We start from the raw sequence: 26,080 nt of genomic DNA on the forward strand, positions 1-26,080 counted from the left end.
TTTATTGCATTCTACATAACAGAAAATCGCAACAAGAAATATATAATATCAGGGCTAGAAGTTAACTTTTTAAGGGAATAGTGAGGATTTTCTACCTGCCTGAAAAAGTGGGTAGCAAAATGGTCTTATTTGGTAGTGGTTTATTCCACTAATTATATATAAAAATTATTTTAAAAAATAAAACACCCACTGTGACAGACTGAATGATTCTTGGTGTTCGATCTCCTTCACCGCTTGCAAGGGTGCCGAGTAAAGGGAACAGAGTACCGTGGATCTAGAAAGTGGACTGAGCTACGGTACACTAAAGCACTGACCCAGAAGGTTAACAGTGTGGCATCTGTGGATTGGAGGAGCAGATGCGCTCGTTAACCAGGGGGTGATGGGCAACGGTATAAAAAGGGGACATAGTGATGTGATCTGTTCCTTTGTAAATGGTTAGAACAAACCTAAAAAGGAGACTGGTGAAAACATGAGTGTTTTGTTTGTTTCTACTGTTGTGTCTAAAGACTGTTTGTTTATTGTGATTAGATGCCTAACACGATCTGGAGCTGTCACCAAAGGCCAGCACCAAACCAAACATCAATGCACTTGTATCACAGATAACTAACGATCTTGGTTCCCGCAGGTAGGGGTTTCTCTTTTGTACAGCGGTATCGGCGCTATGCTTCAATGCGCGAGGCCATATTGTGTTAACTCACATGTTTCACTAGTTAAACAGGAGAAGTAGGCAAGGTAGTGACAAAGTAGTATAAAAAGAAAACAGATAAATAAATTAATGCACCTCAGGATTGTATTTTCATCTATTAATTTGTACTGATAGTAGCACTTTATAGACACTGAATAAACTTAATATCCTGTTAATGTCATTGCCTGTTATCTTTTAAAATTGTAATGTTTTTAACAGTTATATTATTGTACTTTTGGTATATAAAATAAAATTCATACCTATCCACGTTGTTTTGTACTGTCGAGGTGCTCTGTATTAGCAATGGTTTCTGGCTTTATGAAAACGATACTATTAATGTGCGTGTATAAAAACTAATACCAGTAATTATGTAAGTGTTCACTCAGAGTTCGTCATATACTGCAGCGCAAGGTATCAGAAAAATGCTACTGCATAAAAAAAAAATTAAAAAATAGTTTTGGGTAGCAAAATGCCACCAAATGTACATTAACTTCGAGCATTGATGATACATACAATCTATATAAAAATCACTACACAACATTTTCAGGACGTTGGGTACTGTTTAAGCGAGGCATTTCAGAGCGTTTGCTTTTTTCTGTCCAACGAGGTTCTGTCCTGCTCTAAAATAGCACAATGCGTTTTTTGTCCCAGATGCTTTTCCATAGAGACTGTGACTGTGCACATAATCCTGTTTGTTTACTTTTTTCTGTCTAAAACTTTTAAATAGAGGTTCAAGAGCTGCTTTATATTATATACACACACCCCTCAGTCTCGCATATCGCACTGAGCTCTTTTTCATTTGCCATTTTTTTTTAAACTGTCGCGCAAATTCTGGTGAGGCGATAAATAAGTGCAAGGTATTTTTGTCATTTTTCGTGAATATGAACATCTGATTTTTTGTATCTGAATACATGTAAAAAACATTTGTCCGAATACCATGAAATAATCAGAGGATAATGAATGCACCATTCAAGATATCTTAACTTGTCTCGTCCCAGCCATGGTGCTTTCTGAACAAAAGCTAGAATGGCTCACATGCATTCATAATGTTCAAAGAAGCATAACTAAATGCTATACTGCGAGACGCTACTTTAAAAATTGTCATTGCACATGCTAGCAAATACTTTACAGTAGAAAATTACCCCTCTCCTTCCTTTTATTCTGGTTGCAACTGCAGAATCAGTAGCTATCAAACAGAACTGGTAAATCCATTTCACACCAGCCAACATCATTATACAGCACTCCCAGATACAACAAATCATGATAAAGTAAAATGCTAATGCATTCATCCCATTATTTTTTTTCTTTTCTGGTTTTTTCAGGCTTGGGGGGGGGGGAATATTTGTGACACTTTCTTAAAAAGGACTGGCTTGCTGTCTTTTGATTATCAGTTCTGCTTTTTTTTTTGATTTTCTGATAGTGGCAGCTCTGACAAAACTGGTTTTAGTTGTTTTCTATATCCAAAAGGACTAGCCTCCCACTGCAAATGATAAGGTCAGCTTGACATCAAGCACCACAACCCTTCAGAATGTGTCTTGATTAGAGAAATTTGGTTCAAGGGTATAAATGTTAACTTTTAATCTTATCACAAAACACAACAGGAGCTGAATGCTGTCATCATCTGAAGCAATAAAATGAAGCTTGAGGACATTTTACAGGAAAGCCACCAAACCGTGATGACTTTCCATCTGTGCTACATTAAAGAAGAAACAAAGCAGTTTTTAACCATTAAAAGATGCAGGTCTGTATGGAGACTGCAAACATGATCAAGTTTGGGACAATTATATATATATAATTTAGGTTTAGAAATATGTAACTTCAAATTCAGTCACTCATTCCGACAGGTTATGAAAATGACACTGGCCTATTTGACAGGTACTGCAGTATGCATCAGAAATGTGTACACTTCCAATCACACACACACCTGTACAGCCACAATACATTATTCAGTCATCTGGTAAGAGCCAAAGGAAGGACATTTCACACATCTGTGTACAGCAAGTTATCAGCTGTGTTAATGTTAAGGGTTTACACGTGGCTAAATAACAATTTAAATGTACAAACTGATTTAGTCAATTTACTGTACTTTTGTCCATAATAAGTCCACATTAACAGTGTCGGCATCGACAGTAGTGCAGTGTACTGTATCTCTGTATTAAAAATGCAGTCCAGGGGTCCCCCGAGTGGCTCACCCAGTTAAAGCACTGCCGCTGGGTGCACAGGATGAGTCACACAGCTTGGACGGTGCCAGTTCGCGTCCAGGCTGTGCAAAGAGGCCGTCACATTGGCTCTGAAGCTTCAGGGGTGGGTGGCGGGAAACTGGCAGGGATTGCTTCTCCTCAACAAGCAACAGGGAACCCTACTGGCCAGAGACCGAGCACATTCAGTGGATAAAAAGAGGGCTGATCTCTGTTCTCCGGGATCGGTAGCATACCCACCTCTGCTCTGGATTGCTCGCTGTAAAAGCGATTCCGAGATGAGACCCACATGCCCTCAGAATGTCCGTGCTGTGTCGGGACTCACTGAGTAAACAAAAAAACATAACTGGACATTCCAAATTGGAGTAAATTAAATAAAAATAATAACTGGTCACTAAATATATTTGAAAAAAAAAAAAAAAAAATGCAGTGCAGACTTATGCCCTTGAGAATTTGTCAAGTTTATGAAGTCAATAGCTAGTTTCCTTGTTCATCCATTTACAAACGTACTCTCTGTCTCTCAAACCACAAACCAGACAACTGCTTAATCCCACTCTTTGAAGACAGAGAATTGAGTTCACAGCTCTTTCTGTTTCTGCGAGAAGAGTTTAAGTATCAAAAGAGTTTAAAAATTATATTATATAATATATATATATATAATATATATATATATATATATATATATATATATATATATATATATATATATATATATATATATATATACATACACACACACACACACACACACACACACACACACACACACACACACACACACACACACACACAAAACTCTCAAAAGGATTCACCCCCTTGGTCTTTTCCACATTTTATTGTGTTACAACATGGAATCAAAATGGATTTAATTAGGAGTTTTTGCCACTGATCGACACAAAAAAAAGTCCATAATGTCAAAGTGAAAAATAAAATCTACTAATTGTTCTAAATTAATTAAATACAAAATAGAAAATAATTGATTGCATAAGTATTCACCCCCTTTGCTATGACACACCTAAATAAGCTCTGGTGCAACCAATTGTCTTTAGAAGTCACATAATTAGTTGAATGTGTTCATCTGTGTGCAATTAGGGTGGTTCACATGATTTCAGGTTAAATACACCTGTCTTTGGGAGGTTCCACAGTTGGTTAGTACATTTCCTAACAAAAACTACATCATGAAGACGAAGGAACGTTCAAAGCAAATCTGGAATAAGGTTCTTCAAAAGCACCAATTAGTGGTAGGATATAAGAACATTTCCAAGGCACTGAATATCACCCAGAGCACAGTAAAGTCCATTACTAAGAAATGGAGAGAATATGGCATAACTGTGACTCTGTCTAGAACAGGCCGTCCTCAAAAACCGAGTATCCGGGCAAGAAGGGCACTAGTCAGGGAGGCCACCAAGAGGCCTATGGCAACTCTAAAGGAGTTACAGTCTTCCACGGCTGATATGGGAGACACTGTGCATATGGCAACAATAGCCCAGGTGCTTTACAAAACTGGTCTTTATGTGAGAGTAGCAAAAAGAAAGCCATTGTTAAAAAAAGACTTGCATCAAATCTTGGCTAGAGTTTTCCAGAAGGCATGTGGGAGACTCTGAAACCAAGTGGAAGAAGATTCTATGGTCTGATGAGACCAAAATAGAGCTTTTTGGTCTCAATGCTAAGCACTATTTTTGGCGCAAGCCTAACATCACACATCATCCTGAGAACACCATCCCTACCGTGACGCATGGTGGTGGCAGCATCATGCTATGGGGATTCTTCTCTGTGTCAGGGCCTGGAAAGCTTGTGAAGATAGAGGGAAAATGGATGTAGCAAAGTACAGGGAAATCCTGGAGGGAAACCTGCTGAAGTCTGCAAGAGACCTGGGAATTGGGAGAAGATTCATCTTCCAGCAGGACAATTACCCCAAACATACAACCAAAACCATACTGGAGTGGCTTAAAAACAAAAAGTTTAATGTCCTGGAGTGGCCCAGTCAAAGCCCAGACCTCAATCCAATTGAGAATATGTGGAAAGAGTTGAAAATTGCTTTTCACCAAAGGTCCCCATCCAACTTGATGGAGCATGAGCAATTTAGCAAAGAAGAATAGGCAAAAATTGTAGTGTCCAGATTTGCAAAGCTGGTAGAGACTTATTCAAATAGACTCATGGTTGTAGCTGCTGCCAAAGGTGCCTCTACCAAATACTGACTCAAGGGGGTGAATACTTATGCAATCAGTTATTTTCTGTTTTGTATTTAATTAATTTTGAACAATGTGTAGATTTTATTTTTCACTTGGACATTATGGACATTTTTGTTGATCAGTGGTAAAAACTCCTAATCAAATCTGTTTTGATTTCATGTTGTAACACAATAAAATGTGGAAAGGTCCAAGGGTGGTGAATACTTTTGAGAGCTACTGTATATAATTTGCAAAAGCTTTAACTTCAATTTAAGCTGTCTAAAAAAAAGCATAAAAGCTATCTTTTTGAGAAACGTGTTTAATGGTGGCTCAAAGATCAGCCTACAAATATCCAATCCTTTCACTTATACATAATATAATATATAATTATATATTATATATATAGATCCTATATATATATATAATATATATATATATTAGTGTATTCATTAAAAGGACTCAAAGTATGAGGCAAATCCACGCTGTAACTCTGAGATTTTCAAAATGTTTCAATTCTTCTTATGTTTACTGCTTGATCTTTAAGGTGCCTAGTGTGCTGTAATAAATCAGGAAGAGGCTGGTACATCTGGCTGGAAGCAGAGCACTTCATGGAGATAACCACCCACGTTTTGAATCACAAGTGCTCTACATTTTTAATGCCTTTGATAAAGTGGAAGGTAAATTGTACTCCATGTCATGAAAGCTATGTAAACATGTAGCAAGTGCCTCTTGTTTTCTTGCAGCTTGGGGGGGGGGGGGAAATCAAATATTTACTTGATATTCTTTTTTTTTTTTGTGGGCAAAATACTTCCATGTGTATTGTCAACAACAACAACAACCTACAACCCCTGTGACCTTTCTGCGTGATCTTAAATTTGTACATTGCGGATAACTTGCATGTTTAGATCACTTGGGAAATCACAACCAGCCTTTGACTGAACCATGGATCAACACCAAACTGCTATCCAAGTAATTGTCTTCTGGGTGAAAGATATTGGGTGCGACTGCGTTGTAAGTAGTCTGTATTACTCAGTATGCCTAGACACATGGAGAGTGTTATCATGCTTAACAAATTTGGATTCACATAAAAAAGCTGTAAACAGACCTTATGGTATATATTTACTAGCCATTCAGACTGCCCAAGCTATTTTGTACAATAATTTTAACATCTGTTAGAATGTGCATCTTTACCACAGACTCACTCACCACCACCTCCTTTAAATCACTTAGGTGGAATTGAAACAAAGGGAGGTAAAATGCCACTCTGTAAGGCTGCAGCAAAACTCAAAGTGAGTTACAGGAGATAGATGGAGATCACTTGCCTGTAGTCCATTTGGTGGCCAGCTCCAGCCAGGGGGCATGGCCTGTCACAGGGGTTGCATGAGAAAAGAGCTTGGTGATCTCAATAGTTGGCACAATTGTGCTCAGATCAGGGTTGTGGGAAGCTCCATAGCTCAAACATTGAAAATAATGAGAAGATGCTTTTGCTAGCAGAAACTTTTTGTAATTCAACCATATTAAAGCTAATTTGAAGATAGCTGTGAAACATAAAAATATTTAAAATCAATTTATACTTCAATGGAAAGATTCCCTGCCACATATCCTTAATCCCTGGTAAATACCGGCAGAATGTTTACAGACTGAATCACAAAACAAAACAAACATATCACATTGCAGCTGCATTAATAATAGAAGGCATTTGCAATCATTCGCTTGTCTTCAGTGAGAAAAATAAAAACTTCAAAAGAAACACCGTCTGGTCAGAGTTCTTTTAAGTGAATGCTTTTAAAAGTGAGGATGACTTTTTTTCTTATTTATTATAATTTCTACAGGTCAGATGGCAAAGTAAATTAAATATTAAATGTAGCTTGGGTCTTATTACCAGCAGTTGAAATTCCCCAAAAAGTATTTGTCCTTTCTTAACGCACCTCGCGAGTTGCTCTTTTCCATTTCAGCTTCTCTTCAGTTTAATTCCTTTTTATTTTGTATTTGCTTGGCGAATGGCGTTTTAAACAGCATCAGTCTGTTTGCATGCAGCCTTGCTGTATTATATATTGCAGATAGAATAACCTTTTATAAAACCACTTTTCACTGCTGTCATCCAATTACCCCGTGTAACAATTATTTCCCAATTGCTTATGCCTCAAAAGTATAGAAAATGGCTATTATTCCCCACTAACTTTGCTTTTGTGACCAGGACAGTGATATTTCAAAATATCACTATTTCCGATTGGGAAAACGGGCAAATGTGTGTCTTGTCGTTCACATGAAGTCAGAAAAAAACAACATACGAATCCAAATTAACATGTATTTATACTAAAGTAATAAAAAAATGACAACAAAAGATTTAGAAGCGAGTAGTTTTTCGAGATTTATGATTATACTGTAAATTTACAGAAAATAAACTACCATAGGCTGTTTTTTTACAGCCTATGGTAGTTTATATAGCAATCTTTAAATATAAATGTTTTAGGGGGTGTAACAGGGCGAGCAGCCCTGCACAGTGTTTATTGTAGAACGGGGTCTTCCCCTCCGCCCCTGTGTTATTTTGTATTTATTATTTTGTAGTCAGTCATGCATTTTTGTGTTATTGTTATAAAAATATATTTGTTTATAAATGATGGCGAACCGCCGAGCGTTTTGTTTTGCAGAGTGGATGGGAAGCCCCATCCACCTTATTAAAACCCGTGCAGAAGGTGGCCATCTCCCGAATTAAGTGATTCATTTATTGCTAATCGGGAGACGGTCACTTGTATAAAAAGCCTGCAGCTCTCCATGTTAGAGGAGGGATGTTCAGAAGTGGAGAACGGGAGAGCGAGAGGCGAGAGAGATTTAGAAAGAATAAGGATCCGTGAAGGCTACTGCTCAGCCGGACCTTAGCATTTATTTTGTGTTCGTGATTTATTCTGTTTAATTGTTTTATTTGTGCTCTGTGAGCAAGTGTTTATTTTTGTTCAAATATTTTATTTATTTCTTTTTTTTGTTAATTAATAAAACTGCGCATGCGCCACTGCACCGTACCTCTGTTCTGGTTGTGCTTTCTTCTGGTCTGGGTCCCCGCAACGCCGTCTCTTTGACGGGGGGCGTGACAGAAATATAATGAATCTTATTTGTAAAGTCGGTCAGTCTGGAAGGCGGCAAGACCCGTTGCAAGAACGTATTGACACGGAAGTGAAACGATGTAGCAGCTGGAGATTGTAGAGACAGTTGCACTCGTTTACCAAGGGGTCACGTGTGACAGCATAAAAAGGGATGGGGGAATCACAATCTATTCCTTCGCTTGGATTTTGTTAGAGACTGGAAGGATTGCGAGAGACCCAGTGAAAGCTGAAAAAGAGTGTTCCTGAGTGGTTTGTTTGTTTGTCGCTGTTAGTAATTGTTTTTGTTTGTGAACCACCAGATGGCTAACACATATCCGGAGCTGTTGGCCGGTCTGGTGACCATGTCTAGTGTTATTGTGGGGCGGATAGCATGTCATTATTATTTGGGCTGCAATTTTGTCTTTTCTACCTCCGTGCATTACATATTGGTGTGTAATGTCAGAGCTTGTTGTTTGGTCGCCAGACCGGGAGTTACAAATAAAAAGACCCCTTTCCAAAACGGATTACAGTTTCCTGTCTGTGTTTGTTCTTGCACTGCATCACCTCTGCACCTGTTCTCACTCAGCAGCCAATTTGCCACAGGTGGTCATTTGGTATAATTTCTATAATGGAAGCCCAAACATTACCTGCAATAAAAGGCCTCTATTCATAAAACAAATAGTTTTTTCCCACTGTAATGTTTGGGCTCCCAACCATTATAAAGTTCCTTCGTTTACTCCGACACACCCAGACATTTTTCTTCAATTACAATGAACCCTAACATTTCATAAGAACAAGACCATTATTTAAAAAAGTAACTGCATGTTTAAAGTGTAAACACACAAAACAAACTGAGGTTAACACAAGGATATCTGCTAAACTTTCCTGCTAAGTCAAACTTCAACCACTGGTTTTAATAGAAACATTTCCCTGCTGTAATTTACATGAATACAGTATATTACAGGGTTATAGGATGACCAATGGAAGCTTTTAATTTAAATAACAACAAAACGGACATTACATTCAGCATTGTAACCAGAGCTGCTATTCTACCGAGGTCTAACTGAGGTTTCAAGCCATAGCTGGCAATATTTATGACTGCTTAGTATTTAATATTCAACCTCCAAATCTATGTTACACAGCAAACCAACAGAGAAAATGTTTTACATGAGCACCAGCATTGATGATGCAAAAAACAACCGAGGACACGACCTCTGTGTCCTTATAGCTAGTTAAGGCCATGATTACATTACTATATTAGATTAGTTTACTGGCATCTTTACTAAACTAGTAGAGTGGTCTGCGATCAGTCATGTACTAACAGTCGTCTGTAGTCTCATGCTGAAAGAATTAACAATTGTTATATATATAATATATATATATATGTAGATATATATATATATATTATAGATATATATATATATATAACATATAATTGTGCCTCTCCACCACAATCTCAAGGCCCACTTTGCCCCAGCAGAGAGAGAGAGAGAGAGAGAGACAAAGACCAGGAACAGAGAGAAAAACTGGAGCCCCAGAAAGAACTATCAGAAATTTAGCGGGTCATGGGACAGAAGCACTCTGAGCTGACAGGTACCTGGGCTGCCCTCATTTCTATGCCGCAGAAGTAATTGGTTGTGACAGAAGACGACGGGATGGATGCTGCAGTGCAGTCCTCGGGGGTCAGATCTCAGGAAAACATTTCAGACAGAGCTGAAAAGTGTACATTTTAACCAGATGAAAAAGGGGTATAATATATTTACCTAAAATTTAACTAAGTGTTACATCTGTTGTAATACCCAACATAACCAGTAGGTAATGCAGCAGTAATAAAGAAAACTTTTATAGCAGTCTTAGCTAAGGTATAAAATAAAAATCAGTTCTGTGTCCTGGCAAGATATGCTAACTGAAGCCTATCCAGGTCTATGGCAAAGCGCCCCGCCCCTGTGTGTATTTTGTGTTGTATGTTGTGTGTTAATGTTGGTGTATAGTCATTGGTACACGGGATATATACGGGTTTGTGTAACACAAGTGTTTAAAATGTATATTTGTATTTAGACATGAGGATTGCAAAGCACTTCCTGTGCAAGTGAAATGTAATAATATGCGAGCAAGGGGAATTGCACTTTATTAATTCACGTGCAGTTGTACCGCGATTCGAATTTAATGATTGATTAGCAACCAAGTCTCAGTACAGTTGCATAAAAGCAGCATGTTTTCACCCACTCGGGGTTGTATGTTTAGCGAGTGAAGAACGGGATTAGAGACGGAGGTTATAATAATAATAATAATAATAGTTAATAGTTCAAATATCAGCTCACCGTGTTTATCTGTGTAGTCCGTTTTGTTTGTCTCTTTAATTTGGCGAAAGTTCCGTGTCCTGTGTTTTTGTTTGTTACAACCTTTTTATTTACTGTTCTGTTCATTCATTAAATGCTGAGCGAAACCAATCGCTCAGCTCCACCCAACTCCACCTTTCTGTTGTTTATTTCCTGGTTCCTGTTTCTGGTCTGATGTCACCCACTACAGCCGTCTTTGTGACAGGGTCTAATAGGTAATTCTTTAAACCAAAGTGTATACTATTGTACTAGATGCAATGTTTACACAGCCTCAGCATTCTTCTGTGCCTAACACATTTTTGCATTCACTTGTACAGAATGTTAGACTTGGTTTGGTTTTGGGATGTATTCAGTAACCTTCAGTAAATCATTGCTTCATGTGGTAACCCCATCCTCTGCTTTGAGATTTGCAATTGTAACAAAGCATCACTACGCTTTCTTGACAAATCCGATACAGCAAACATAAAGCACCCTTTTATAAGGTATCTGCAACTCTCCTAACCTGTGCTTGTAGCTCATCAGGTCAGCTCTTTTCAAACAGCTTCAGGCAAACCTTTGTTTATAAATTTCGAAATGAGAGACAAATGCCACAGATATTAAACAGCTTATTTTCTTGTCAGGCTGCCCAGGGCCCCACAGTTTTAAGCTATTTCAAATCCAATAGAATGAATTGTAGTGCTTCACAAAGAGAACCTGCCTTCATAATGCAGAACCATTTTACAATGTTGTTAAGATACTGTATGTAACAGATCTGAAATTAATCTTTTAGATAGTGTATTCCTTTATCATTTAAAATCCAGCCATTAGAAACCTCTCAGAATATTAATGCAGTCTGCATAGATCGACTGGAGAAAAAATTTGAAACACTCTGTAATCCTTGATATGTATTCTGTAATATATAGCTGTTGCATCTCCCTGTTGCAATTACATAACACGCATAATTCCAGTGTATCTGTGATAGTTTACCCACTACTGAATAAATGATTACAACAGTCAATCTAAAAGAACATGTTTGTCTTAAGATTTTCAAATCCTGCAGGAAATCAGATATTCATTATATACTGTATGCTTATTATATTCTGGTTATATTTTATTGCTCCCATAGTCTAATTTGATTTGATGGTCTGTAGCGTCTCGTCCGATTTAAGTGTTGCTGGTCCTGATCACATTTTTTATGATTTAATTTCATGTATTGCCTTATAGCAGCAGGACTTCATTGTTATCTAGCTTTTAACTAAATTGGGTTATCTGGTTTAAGCACTCAATAAACACTGCAGAGGCTGGCTGAACTGTTACATACTATTATCAAAATTAAAACCGGATCACCAGCAAAGCACAACCGGGTCATCAGTCTGGTTGGCCTGGAGGACACATGCAGACAAGTACTGCACTTATATAGGCTTCAAAACACACTGCACTACCATTCAGATTTTGCTTATATTTTGTGTAGTGGAAGATACAGCTCAGGTATGTACCAGGCCAAATATTTAAGCTCAATGATGAAGATTTGCAGAGATTCACTTCCTTTTGTGTGTGTGTGTGTGTGTGTGTGTGTGTGTGTGTGTGTGTGTGTGTGTGTGTGTGGGGGGGGGGGGGGGGGGGGGGGGGGATACTTAAAATTCATCTCATTTTGGAGTGATTTTAGGAATCTAAAAATGATATTTAGAATGCCAGTAGCCCTATGAATTCTACAGGGCTATTGTAGCTAGCCAGATAGGGCTTCTGTAGAATTCATGCAAAATAAGTACCACAGTTTTAGTATTTCTGCATTGCTGGAGGCCTTATAATTGAAAAACTGTCAATTCTGGAGTGATTTCCAAGTGCAAGTTCCTTCTAAAGTAGAAGAGATGTGATCAGCACAGTACAGAGACGGCCCTGGTGAAGATGTTAAATGACCTTTTGATAGCTGCCGATTCTGACCTTATTAATATACTTGTCCTCTTGGATCTCAGCACAACATTTGATACAGTTGAACATGAGGTTTTAAGGGGCTGTCTTGAGAATTATGTAGGCATCTCCGGCACTGCACGCCAATGGTTTCGATCCTACCTATCTAATAGAAGGCAGTTTGTGGCAATGGATGGAGCCAGGTCTAACACAAATGTAATTTTCTTGTAGTGCTGTTTTATTGCTGCTTTTATTATTTTGATTATTGTCATTTATGTATGTAAAGTGCTTTGTGATCCCCAAAAGGCACTATATAAAACCAATCAATTAATTATTATTATTATTATTATTATTATTATTATTATTATTATTATTATTATTATTATTATTTTGCTTAGGTGTGCTCATAATTTAACTGACTTTCTGTATGCAGCTCTGCTACTGTCTACCTACCCACAAAAAGGCTTCAGGATGAAAGTATCAAAAATGGCCCATGTTTGCAGGGCTGAAGCCCTGTGTTAGACACGAGTTGACAAACTGACCTTTGGTGTTCTTATAGATGAGGATTTGAAGGACTTGAGTTAACATAATTGACTTTGTAATCTGTCTCCTTCACAGTATGTTGTTTTGGGTTATATTGTACAATATTAGCAAATAGTTTGAGTTTAAACCAAGAGAAACACAAAACATGTATAAATAAATGAATCCATACAACTAAAACCATAAAATGTGTTTAATCTTTATATGCAAGTGGTTTGTCATAGGGCTACAGAGGTACTGTTGACCTCTTATTTCTTCTTTGTTGCCATCAGTTTGAAATACAAGCAAAAACATTTTTCATTTTAATAAACTTGTTTTTTTTTTCTTTTTATCCAACCTATCAAAACATGTAAAAATTGAAGTTGTCTCTGACTAAAAAGCCCATAAGCTCAAAACCTTGGACTTTACTGAAATTAAGTCACTAAAAGGATAAAACAGCACCCCTGAATAGGAGTACCTCATACATGGCTAGAATATATAATTATGATTTGAAAACAAATAATCCCATTTAAAAGAAACCTACAATCAAGATGCTGCATTTTTCGATCACTCTAAAAAATAACTTGCTGAAAAAGCCATTGAAATTTAAATCTATTATGGCGTGAGAGGTTTCTCAATTGAAAATGCACATGGTGTCTACTTTTTCTTTGAATGTCAAGACCTTTTGTTTACAGTGGTTTCATTCAAGACTTAAAAGGCTTGCATCCACACCCCTTGTGGGAGACTTGCATGCAAGAAAACTGTTTGAAGTGTTTAATGGACTCATAATTAACAGCCTCAAGTATCATGCTTAATGTTTTTGGTAATTATTTGAAGAGAGGAAACAAAGGGCCAAAGAATATGGAACAGCAAAGGATGCCAAGGTGTGCTTTTCTTTTCTTTTCCGTCTCATCTGCAATTCCTCCTATACCAAAACACTTGGCTAAATATACATGCTTCAACCCAGCACATAAATACCGACCCAACCTCTGCTATGCAATGGGAGTTGCACAGTAAGTAGAAAAATGTGTAGAAATGTCTGCACTGGGCAGGTTTTCAAGAATGCCTTCATTTTTTTTCTTAAACAGCAGGGAACTGAGCCATTTGAAAACCATGTGTACTTGAAACTTTTGCACATGGTGAACAAAGTATAAAAGATGAATACATATTTGCAGTACAATAAACATTTCGGAATACATCACAAAATAACCACAACAGCTTTCCTCATAGCTATGCTACATACACTGATCCATTCTATTAGCCTGCCATCTGCTCTGGGATTCCACAAGTATTGGTTAGTCCCTTCTTCATCTATTTATATGACTACCAACATTTAGCAGGCCACTAAAGCTTTTATTCCTTAATAAACACCCTGCAGGGATGAGCAATGGTCTCCTTCATCAGTGCCATTTATTTAGATTTATATTTAACCCTAGTCACTGATGACTGTGGCTTGCAGATCCGTTGCATTTACCTTCAAAGCACAAACAATAAACCACATCAAAAATGAAATGTGGGAGCTTTTACAATTGTAAAAATAAAAAACAAAAAAAACATAATCATGTAGTAGGTTTCAGGAAATGAAGGGATACTACATAAGCAACTTTCTCCAGGATAAAGAGAAAGTTATCTGCATATATTCGTAAGTCTTGGGGCTATAAGATGTACTGTAATAAAAACCTCGAGGTGGTTGGTTTTGGTAGACATATACATAGGAATACCATTAGATGTTCCATTTATTTAGGGGATCAGATACCCAAATAAACTCCAGTAACAAGGTTGAGTTTTCTGGAAATGTCAATTAAACAATGCCAATCACAAAATCTCTCTTCTAAACTGCAAAAACTTCTAAAATGTATGTACTTGTGAATAAAATAATTTCTTACAACTGTAATCTATAGGCTTGTAATGATACACTGATGTCACAATATGTATCACGATGCGTAGGTCACAATACAATGCATATCATGGTACATGTTAAGGTCTTGATGAGCTACTGTACTTGTATGATGTATAAAAAGATCAAATGATCATTCATGGTAAAACACAAAAAATAAATGACCTCTACCTCTATTACGCTGCATCTAGTAAAGAATGATTACATTCTTATTAACCTACTGCACCCCACCACAGCACATACACACATGGTCTCTTCTTATAGGTGCACTATGTTAATGTGGAATCCTTAGCTCTTGCCCCAGCACTGACAGGTAATCTGCTTTATACCATTATCCTCTGCTTCATTGTATCCTTTAGAAGAGTATATTTTGAATCCTGTTGATGCCTTTCCTTTGTTGCCTGCTTAGCTGAGTGTAATGAAAGTGACACGTCTTCTTTTTCACTGGGCTTGTATGACCCACAATGCTCCTTTTACACTGTATCTCATATATGAATTGCTCTCTGGGGCTTTCGTTTGAAATATATGGGCAAAGATATCTTGTCATATTGACATGTGTTCCTAAAGTCTGGAGACGTATTTTACGATCTGTATAGACATGCATATTAAGAGATATGCAGTAGACTGACCTGGTCAAAAAGATTCCCACAGTTTTAAACCAGATGGATGGACATCCTCTTTTTTGTACCACCAAGATTGTGGAATCTATGAACATCAAGTACACTGAAGCATTCATATCACTGAGCTATTTGAACCCAGTACCTCCTGCAAACAATATAGCTTATCATGGAGTATATCTCATTCAGCCACTTCTACTCAAGCACAATAACACCTTTTTCAATCTGTGCAGGATTGTCATTCATCTCCTGGAGTTATGTCATGTGAGGTTTAGCATCTTGGAATTGGTGTTATCCCTCAAAGTCACATATTGTATTTCTCTGTAAAAACCACACTACCTGTAAAGTTCAGGATTACTTTCAAAATTCTCCTGATTGCCTACAAGGCCCTCCATCACACAGGTCCAGAGTATCTCTCCAACCCCGCTATGTAATGCACACAAGCTGAGGTCCTCTGACTCTGGCTTGCTTGTCTTACCCAAGCAAAAATGTATCGCATTCGGGGAGAGCTCTTTTAGCTTCATGACCCTGACTCTCTGGAACTCTCTACCAGCTTCTGTGCGTGTAGCTCCCATAGTCACTCGCTTCAAATCATCTCAAGACCCACTTGTTCTCTCTTGCTTTCAATGCTGTTTACCCTATATCTGTTATTAACTGTTGTCTAAATTGCTATCTCAGGGTTTTCACTGTATCTTATTCGTATGATTCTGTATGACACATGCATACACAATGTTTAAAATTCACACCCTATCCTTGTATTTAATGTTTTTGCATTGATTTGATCCGTTATGATCCTAATTAATGATAACTTATTATACATTTTGCAGAAGGTTGAAAAGTAATAGATGTGATCATTGGATAAGTTTCCTGCCATCTCTTCACTGGTACACTAATCATAATCTCATGTTGAATTGAATTCACAATTTGAACCCTTATCTATTAGATAGATTCTGGGTTTCAGAACATCTCTGGTTTAGGTATCATATTGAAAACACCAGGTAGCGGGCATTTGAACAATCAGGCACCTGCTAAATCGGATTTCAATTGATTACACCAATTGCAGCATTAACAAGTCACACCCAAGTCTGTAGACTTACTAATTGGAATTGTACATGCCGTTATAAGGGAGGAACAATTTAACATCAACTATCGATGATACAATATATCCATCAGCAAATGTCTTTAAGTCATGTTGATCTAAGTATTTAACAACATCTAAAACACAGAAAACATTATTAGAAATACAGTATTTATCATATCTCTTTGTCACAACTCTCAAACAAAATTTCTCAACCTGTCTAGCTGCTCAAAGCAGAGAGTAATATTAAGCATCTACGACTCCAAGACTGCACATTCTACCCATTGGGTCTTGAATGCATAAAAACAGACTTCAACCACATGACTATTCTAACCTGGCCACCTCCACACCGCAGGCTATCACGCCAAACCCTTCAATACAGGTACTATGATCAGTCACAAAGTATTTTCTGTAAATTATTAGGTGGAGGCACTTCAAGCTTTAAATCAAATTAGCAAATGTCAAAGACGATACAATTCTCCATAATGACAGATCCCAGCATTCACCATATATTAAAAAGGGTTACTCACGCTGACAGATGTCTTTGCGCTCTTCAAACCCGGGCTTGCAGGCACAGCGACCGATGGGAACCAGCCAGCCACCGTCGGCGCTGCAGTACATTTTTGGCGTATCAAACTCCTCTGAGCTGTTGACGCATGATCCGCGAACCTCCACCAGGGCAGAGTCACCTCCGGTGACGGTGTCGGGAAACTGCGCCAAGTTGCGCACTGTGAGGGGACATTTCTTGTAGAAGACCCTGACTGAAACCAAGGCAATGCAGGCCCCCACATCCTGAAAGGCCAGATAAAAACCTTTCTTGCTCAAAAGGCTGATATCCCTCACTTCAGTGTTGAGTTTCATCACTCTGTCCCCTACGTCCACTTGGGTGAAACTCTCGTCCGCCGCGATGGTGTCTATTTTGAGGTACTGGCTCTCCTTGATGAACCACAGGTTACTGTTGTTAGACTCGTAGTAGTACATGTTGAAGGTCTCTTTGCAGCTGCCCGGCACTCCTGGCAAGCTGTTGCAGTCACGCAGAGTGAACTTGATCTCGATGTAGATGCGCTGGGCGCCATCTCGGGGGATCCAGCTGGTGCGAAGCCAGTTGTTCTGATTGGCTTCCATCACGTTGCACACCTGGTAGGTGCGCATGGGCGTGTTCCTCTCGTCCATCACGCTGATCTCCTCCCACTGTAAACAGACCATTTTTTAGTTGAGATATCGCTACATTACAGCACAAAAAAAAAGTGAATTCTTCTGGTATTAAAGAAGCAGTTAACTACAACTGCATTCAATGTCACACTGAACTGATTCCTTTGTGTCAGTTTACTTCATTATTCCAAAGTATGGGCAGATTTTTACCACATGGTATTTTACAGGTATTATAAATGTTTACCATAGTCTCTTATGAGTTCAAAGTCCCATAAAACATGCTAATTTTAAAACTGTATGGAACTGTACACTTTTAGGCTCCACATGGGGTTAAGAAGTTTTATATGTATGCATATTGGCACAAGTCTTTATAACAGAAGGCTCTATGCAAAAAAAAAAAAAAAAGAAAACCTTATAAATGTTAATGACTCCTCTTCACAGGAACAAATTGTCAAAAAAAAGTTTTATTTTTTTTTTTTTGGGGGGGGGGGTGGAGTGTTATTATGCACACCAAATATTTCTATCATATTTTATTTGCCAGATTTTAATCTCATGCATTTCCCCCACCCTCCCTTTCATAACTGAAAAATACTTGTTCTTTTGCCTCAGTGGCTCTGACTGACAAGTGACTGACAGGTAACAGAAAAAAGGGGGTTCAGCAGTTGGTAGTCACTGCTTAATTGTGCATGTGTGTGTAGGGGGGTAAGGGACTGTAACATCACTTAGTCAGATATGATTTCACCCCATCTGTTTTCACTTCTGTGCTTGTCTGTAATTGAGAACTGCAAAGAGTCTGAATTGTTAAACTGTAGTGTCAATTGTTGAACATAGGGCTGTCAAATGATTAAAAGAATATATTGCGATTAATCTCGCAATTAAAAAAAAAAAATCTTAATCTTGGTTTTAATCGCATATTTATTGATACATTTCTGCATCAATATCATTCAATTGTTTTATTACTGGTGCTATTATTATTATTATTATTAGTAGTAGTAGTCTTAGTAAAGACAAGTGATCAGCGAAAGCCCAGTTGTATAAAAAAAAAATTGTGCTTCCGAGATCTCTTGATATCGATTCCGTAGGGACAGGGTAATATACCACATAGCACATAGCAGTGGCATCATACAAAAAACAGCCCAGCATAAATAAACCTGTTGTACTATTCCTGGATTCATATTGTTGACCTTTCTTTATAGTTTTATATTTATTTCCACAGAATTATACAGAAAAATTCCAGCATTTGCTGTTTCAACCAACTGCTAAATCACAATGGAGTCAGTTTATTACTCGCCTTAATGCATTTCAAATTATACTGTATATTTTCTTAGTTTCATATTTTATATATATATATATATCATTGTTTATAATAATAATTTTATTTAAAAAATGGTAGTAGTCATTAGACAGATCATCGGCATTGCTCTCCGTTTCATATTGGTGCTGGCTTGCTGGCACATTACAAAACACTTTATTTGACAAGTACATAAATGTTGTGGATGAGAATAATATTCTGTATAAAAACAGGCGATGCTACGTTTAGGTTTGATTCTTTTGTTACATCGCATATCACTGCCTCACATCAGCTGTGACAGAAAGAGACACTTCCTGCAAAGCGGGAGATTTTCATTTTTTTTTTGCACACACTTCCCTGTCCCTCTTTTACCAGAGGAGATCAGGAAGCAATCAGCACAGCACACAAACAAACTACATGCTGATAAAAGCCTAGTGCATTAATACAAAAATAAGTTTAAAAAAAAAGAAATAACGATTAACGCACGCTAAGAAAATTAACCTCTGATGTTAACTGCGATTAATTGATGGCTCTAGTTGAACTTAATCATTTTAGGAGGTTTAATTCAAAACCGTGTAAAAAAAAGGCGGGGCTTTCTCGGTAACAATTTAATTTAGAGAATGGAAAACTTTCTAAGACCACCACAAATTTTAAAGGTAATTTCAAGATTTTATTAGCTGCTGGTACCAGACAATACATGTGCATTCCATATTATATGAAACTTGGGCTGCAGCACATTAAAAGGCTTGAGTTTTATATATATTATAGTTTTATATATATTATTTTCAATAGTTTCTCATGGGATACAATTATTACCAGAGGTTAAAATTAAAGTTTATTACAAGGATTATTTTAGGGGAAAAAATTATGCAAACATTGCACTAGAAAAATTATTTAGTAAATTGGTTATTTATTTTAAGTGGGGGTATTGAGGAAATCAATTTCAACATTCCCCTCACTAAACAGTTAAGGCATGTGGTTGCTTTGAACCAGAAAATATGTCAGACAAAGGGTTTAGTTAAACCCTTAATTGGTTTAACTTCATTTTACTCAGCAACCATCCATTAATGGTTTGAAATCCTGGAAATGCCTTACTTAGGGAAAAGCCCACCTGTTTGAATGAAATTTTCCACATCTGCTACTGGGCCATTCTGTATAACTTGACCTCCAGGTCAAGTGGCAGATGAATCACTGGCCAAGACAAACATTCACTGGAAGTGGTTTAAGAGCAGAGGGGAATGTGTATCTTTTTATCCATCAGAAATTAAGTTGTCTCCAAATCAGGTATCAAAAGTGAATAATTCCAATCTCCCAATGAGAAATGCAGAACTCTAGAGGTATTGTCTGTCACTTTGTTTAGCATGTAAAAAAAAAGACTGTCTTCGCGTGGATTTACTGTATGTAGAGATCGAAACACTTTTTTGTTGGATTCAATACATTGACATTTGTAGTGCATTCAGGGAGTCTGTTTGTTAAATTGGTAACTTTAGACAAGAGGGAAGAGCATCCATTTTGTCAGATAATTGAAAATGTCTGGTAGGTTCCACATTCAAAATGGTGACTCTTTAGCACTGTTTATATCCATCAGTTCAACTGTCTTGAACTTTCACAATCTTCTTCAGGTGACACTTCTAGTCTTCTATACATTTTTGGTTTACTTTTGGTTATAAACTGCTGATTATAGATACAACCTCTATTAATAAATGTAGTCTGAGATTAGACTACTTGTGTACAATGCCTTTGTTATGGCGTCTGTTTGTCATGCAACATGACTTAAATACTTTTCGTAGATTAGTACAGTCACGAGTCCCAAATACAAGCAGATACAAAGCATACTGCTATCATGAGCAGGCCGGTAGCATGTATATTATAGATAGTGTTCCGCATTTTAGGTTTTATTTTTTAAAAAAATTGTCCGGGAATTAAAGAGTTTATTTTACATACATATGAATCAAAAATCACACTGGAAATTTCCATCAATGTGTTCCGTAAAATATTTACGATTAAGATTGTCGGCGTTAGGCAGTGTTTTAGCTGATGGACAGACAGTACTGTCACACAAAGTCATCAATACATACCTCTCTGCAATAAACAGTGGTTGTCTAGCAAAGCACAGTGCTCTGACAAACTCATTAACACAGCTATTCTGTGCTTTCTTTTTATGAAAGCGTGTGTAAAAGCCACACAAATGGATTGCTTGTCTCTTTTTTCAGTTCACTTCATTGTTTTAGTTTGTGTCGATTACACTATATAACACAATTTTTGTTCCTGGGTAGTAAGTGTTATTTCCTAATTGCTTATGCCTCAAAAGTATATAAAATGACTATTATCCCCCACAAACTTTGCTTTTGTGACCAGGACAGTGATATTTCAAAATATCACTATTTCCAATGGGAAAACGGGCAAATGTGTGTCTTTTCGTTCACATAAAGTCAGAAAAAAACAACATATGAATCCAAACTAACATGTATTTATACTAAAGTAATACAAAAATGACTACAAAAGATTTAGAAGCGAGTAGTTTTTCGAGATTTACTATTTGATCCTCTGACGTATAAACATCTGCTGTATCCTAGGATATAGTGAAGGGCTGCTTATTACAATGTCAGAGTCAAAAACAAAAATTCTTAGAAAATAGTACCTAAAAATATTGAATAATAGACAAAAATCGGGTATAAAATCAGTAAAAACCAACCTGTAATTTTTTGGTAAACTCTTGAATAAATCGGATACAGAACACTAATTATAGAGAAGAGGGTAAATGCATTATAATCTTTGAGGAGCATTATATCAACTATCACCTCTGCTGAAACACCTCTTGAGACATTATAGTAGACTTCTTTACTTATTACAAAGCCATTTTCTATTGAACTGCGGTGACTGTTGCATAACAATGACCTCCTGACCTGAAACTGGCCTGCATGACCTTAAATAACCCTTATTGTTAAGCGCCTGCAAGAGTATCCGACTGTAGTGGTACTGATTTTTCATGATGGGGAAGAGCAAATTCTGTTTTTCAAAAATGACCAATTCTGTTTTTTCACGCTTTATTTTTTATCAATTTATTGATAATTAAACACGGCATTTGAACATACAAATAATGTTGATAGTTAAAATAAGTAAATCTTACCTATTTTATTAAAGCCAAGATTTTCAAACAGACTCTAGTTGCTGTAATAGTAAGTAAAGCACATGAAGACATTTCAAAACATGTCGTAATGTTTATAAACATCACATGGCTCAGTGCTGACATTAAAATAAGCAGGAAAACTTAATTATATCACAACAGTTCAGAAAACAAATGTCCAGCACAGTTGTGGGAATCATATTTACACTCTTCCACTAACACTGTAGTTCAGTCTACAAATGAATATATTTTAGAAAAGATCCGTTTAGCTTATTGCTGGCATTACAATAACAATAAAAACAATATTAAACAGTTTAGTTACAACAATGTCATGTGAGATTAATCCTGTTTACAGCACTCCACAAATTAAGTTTTCCGTTGTAATGGCATTGCATTAACCAGAATAAAATCTGGTCACATTTTGATTAAAAAAAAAAAGCCTTTTGACCGACTTGCTGCTACACAGGTTAATTTCCATAATCATGGAAAACCAGTAGCCCTACAACTGATGTTAATGTTCCTGTGAAAAACAAATGTCTCCATTACCACTACAGTATGTTCTGCTTCAATGTAATTGCAGATGATTGTCTAATGATACAGCTCTCTGAAACTCTGGGAAGTCAGTCTTTTTTTTAAGAATCCCCTGCAGGGATAACAAAAATCCTCGGCTTAGGCACAGGCAGCTCAGTACCTCTCTTTACAGTCACCAGGTCGAGTCAATCCACCAGCTTTGGACAAAGCAAGAAAAATATGACATGGTGTGAAATTAGTCAAGATTAGCCAAGCCAGAGACTGAAATCATTTCAGAAGGGCTGCTTGTGGCACTGGACAAACCCCACAATGGCAAAATGCTGCCCGAAAGCAATACAACGTGTAGATTTCACTCCAACATTGTATGTCCGTATATGCAGTCATAAGATCTTTGTGTGTTTGCTCTTCTGTCTATTCATCAATCAATCTATCTAAAGTGTAGCATTAAACAGCCATTTCCTAATGACATTTATGAATGAGATGTTCCACACTGTACTGCCAATGCACAGAATAAGGGTGATATTCTAAGACCATCACCATCGAATGTCAGAGAGCCCTGTTATTGCAGCACTTCTAGATATATGGCTTCCTTCAAACTGACTTGTGTCCATCAACTTAAATGTGATCAATAAATCCACATATTCTCTTTCTATTTTTCCACCTATTTGATCTACTGTATCTCTGTATTTAACAGAACTGTCTTTAGTAATTCAAACTGTCATGGTATCAGTTAGGATGAGGGTCCCTTCTTGTAAGAGCTCAATGTATAAAGAATGTTTCACTTTGATTAGTCTGTTAAATATGAGTGATTAGAATAGGATAGAAGAGACAGGAGACCAATGGCCTGATCCATAATGCAGTGTGGGATTTAGCAACTTTCAAACTGTTAAGCAACTACAGGTGACTCTGACACTGAGTGTATAGACTGGCAAACTACTTTTGCCATTAATTATCATGCCAATACCTTTCATAATGTTTATCCTTCATGCAGCCTAGCATATTTAATTGGTTAATGCCATGGACGGTACTGACTTGAATTTGTTTTACATGTAAAAACACGATCTATAAAAGAATTCTAAGGGAATAATATAATTAAACCACAACATTTGTTAAATATAATTAAACCAGAATTTATATTTTCTGCTGTAGCAATGGCCACAAACTTACTTGCTTCTGTTTGTTGTGAATGCCAGCAACAATCTCAGTGACCATGTAAACCTGGTGATGTTAAACCTGTATAAAGTACTTAAGCACTGTAATCAGGCAGCCTTGTATTGCATTAACACAAATGTATTATTTACATTAACTTGACTACTGAACGGATTTCCTTGGTGTGAATCAATATTTTTCCATGCTGGAGTGGACCAAATTTCAGGTGAAAATCTGTATTAGAAAAAGCTACCTATAGTTTATGTAAAACAAAAAGGGCCTTGTATACTGCATCTGTCAGTATATATGTATTTGATTCATCTTACAAGATATGATATACTTTATTTACATGATCTATAATTCTACACAACCAATGCTGTACTGTTACAAGTTGCAGAACCCCAGAGGTTTACAGGCCATGAATGCTCCACTGGCCTATGTTAGTTTGCTCAAAGTTGTGAAATTAGTTACTTACCCCTTCAGATGGATATGCCACCCAGCCCAGGTCTCCAAGCGCCGACATTGAGTCCAGCAATGTCACTGCAGATAGTATCAAAAAAAAAAAAAAAAAAGCAAAACACAATGTAGTTTAGTATCTCTGACACGATATGAAAAAGTAAATTTGTGCATAGGTCGGCCTTCTGGGCAACATATGTTATTTATACATTCACATATACACGTCAGCCCCATGAAAAAACTATCAAATTACATAATTCTGTTCAATATGTGAACGGGTAGCTTGACCAAATGTTCAAACTCTCTTTTCAGGGATTTTCTGGTAATTGATTTATACACTTGGAAATCACAGTGGTCTTTTCAGCAGTACCCATACTTTAAGGTTCCAATACAATATTTTCCACAATACAACCAATCATAGCTGTTACTTTCACAAGATTTGGTTTGAAATATCTTCCTACTGTTTGTATACTGCCTTCTAAAATTACATAATTCAAATCAGGTTCTATTAAATATCTAGAATAGACTGTCTTTCTGTAGAACAGGTTATGGAAATAAGGTACAACAACTAACTTTAGGTAACGGATGTAACCCCTGTTCCCTGAAAGAGAAGACCCATGACATAGCCACTCCGCTGGTAGAGTGCACGGCCACCCGCCCAGGTGAGGTAGGTAGGTATTAGTATATGCAGTCGAAACTGTGTCCACAATCCTGTGGGATAGTCGCTGCTTCGAGAGGAGCAAGGGTCCTTTCACCATGATAGAAGAACAGCTAGTCAGAATGACGCACCTCTCTCGTCCTATACACATAACTGCTCTAACTCCAGAAAACTTAGTGAGAGCTCTTTTACAGACTCAATCACAGCAACTGGACAGGTTAGTTATACTTATTCCCTCGGTAGACTGGATCAGGGAGCGACGTCCTCAGGGCCTGTCGGCAGCTCTGACATAAAATGCTCAGTAAATAACTGACATGTGGCAGGCATATCCCAAAAGTATTGTTGTTGATCGTCTTCTAATTGGAAGGGAACTGTAAATGTGATAGAATAATATAACATGCTTTCAAATTAAGAATTAAAAAGCACGTGACCATTGCACTGTTTAAATTGCCTTTGACAACCTCATACATACCAACAGTCCCTATATGGTCGAGACAGTCCCGATTTCCTACCAAATGTCCCGCGTCCCGATGCATAGGAAGAAAGTCCCGATATTTACCCATAGAAAAAAAATGCATTTATTCGGCACAGTAGAGTTAGTGAAAACCACACGCTGTGCTCTTCGTGCGGCTGACACACCTGCTGATCACTAACTAATACAAAGGTAAGAACACTTCGTTATGTCTATTTTTACTGGCATGATGTTCGTGTGGTGTCGAGTTGGGGGGATACGTCTATTATATGATAGAGTGCTTTTTGTGTCTGACCCCTCCCATGTGTGTGATACATATGACACCCCCCCCCCCCCCATGCATATGACGAGCGTCCTGCTGCAGTTTCCAAATGTTGGCAAGTATGCAACCTGTAATTGGTTGCCTTTAAGTTTCAGAACTGTATTTGACTGACAACCTTCTTTGAGCCACTGAACCCTTGCTAATTCATTTTTAATTACTTCTGATACACAGCTGTTGATTTCAAAATGCGACATTTTTCATTCCATTGAAAACAAGGACAAATGTTTCATTCTCTTCTGGATGAGTACCAACACTTGTTTTCAAATTCCCTGTGCTGATGACCAGCTGTGTTCAGCTTCTCACAATGGAAAAAACAGGATTATTTAAATAGACAGATGCATAAAGAGAGCAGCTCCTAGAACTGCATACAGGATACATTTGATGATAATTTTTATTTATTATGTACTTATGTCAAATGTGTTTGCGGAAACTGTAGACAAATTAAAGTTTG

General features: G+C 37.3%; 1 protein-coding gene across 1 annotated transcript in view; it reads right to left on the reverse strand.

Moving 5' to 3' along the window:
- The window catches only part of LOC121327322 (ephrin type-A receptor 3-like), a 150,526-nt gene that overhangs the window by 110,366 nt on the left and 14,080 nt on the right, over positions 1-26,080 (reverse strand). Inside the window, exons 2-3 of the mRNA XM_041271280.1 lie at positions 24,197-24,261; positions 17,002-17,662 (exon numbers count right to left, since the gene is read on the reverse strand). Coding sequence (XP_041127214.1) covers positions 17,002-17,662; positions 24,197-24,261 — 726 coding nt within the window. The remainder of the gene's footprint in view (positions 1-17,001; positions 17,663-24,196; positions 24,262-26,080) is intronic.

Source organism: Polyodon spathula, chromosome 14 (assembly GCF_017654505.1).
Source record: "Polyodon spathula isolate WHYD16114869_AA chromosome 14, ASM1765450v1, whole genome shotgun sequence".
Lineage (NCBI taxonomy): Eukaryota > Metazoa > Chordata > Actinopteri > Acipenseriformes > Polyodontidae > Polyodon > Polyodon spathula.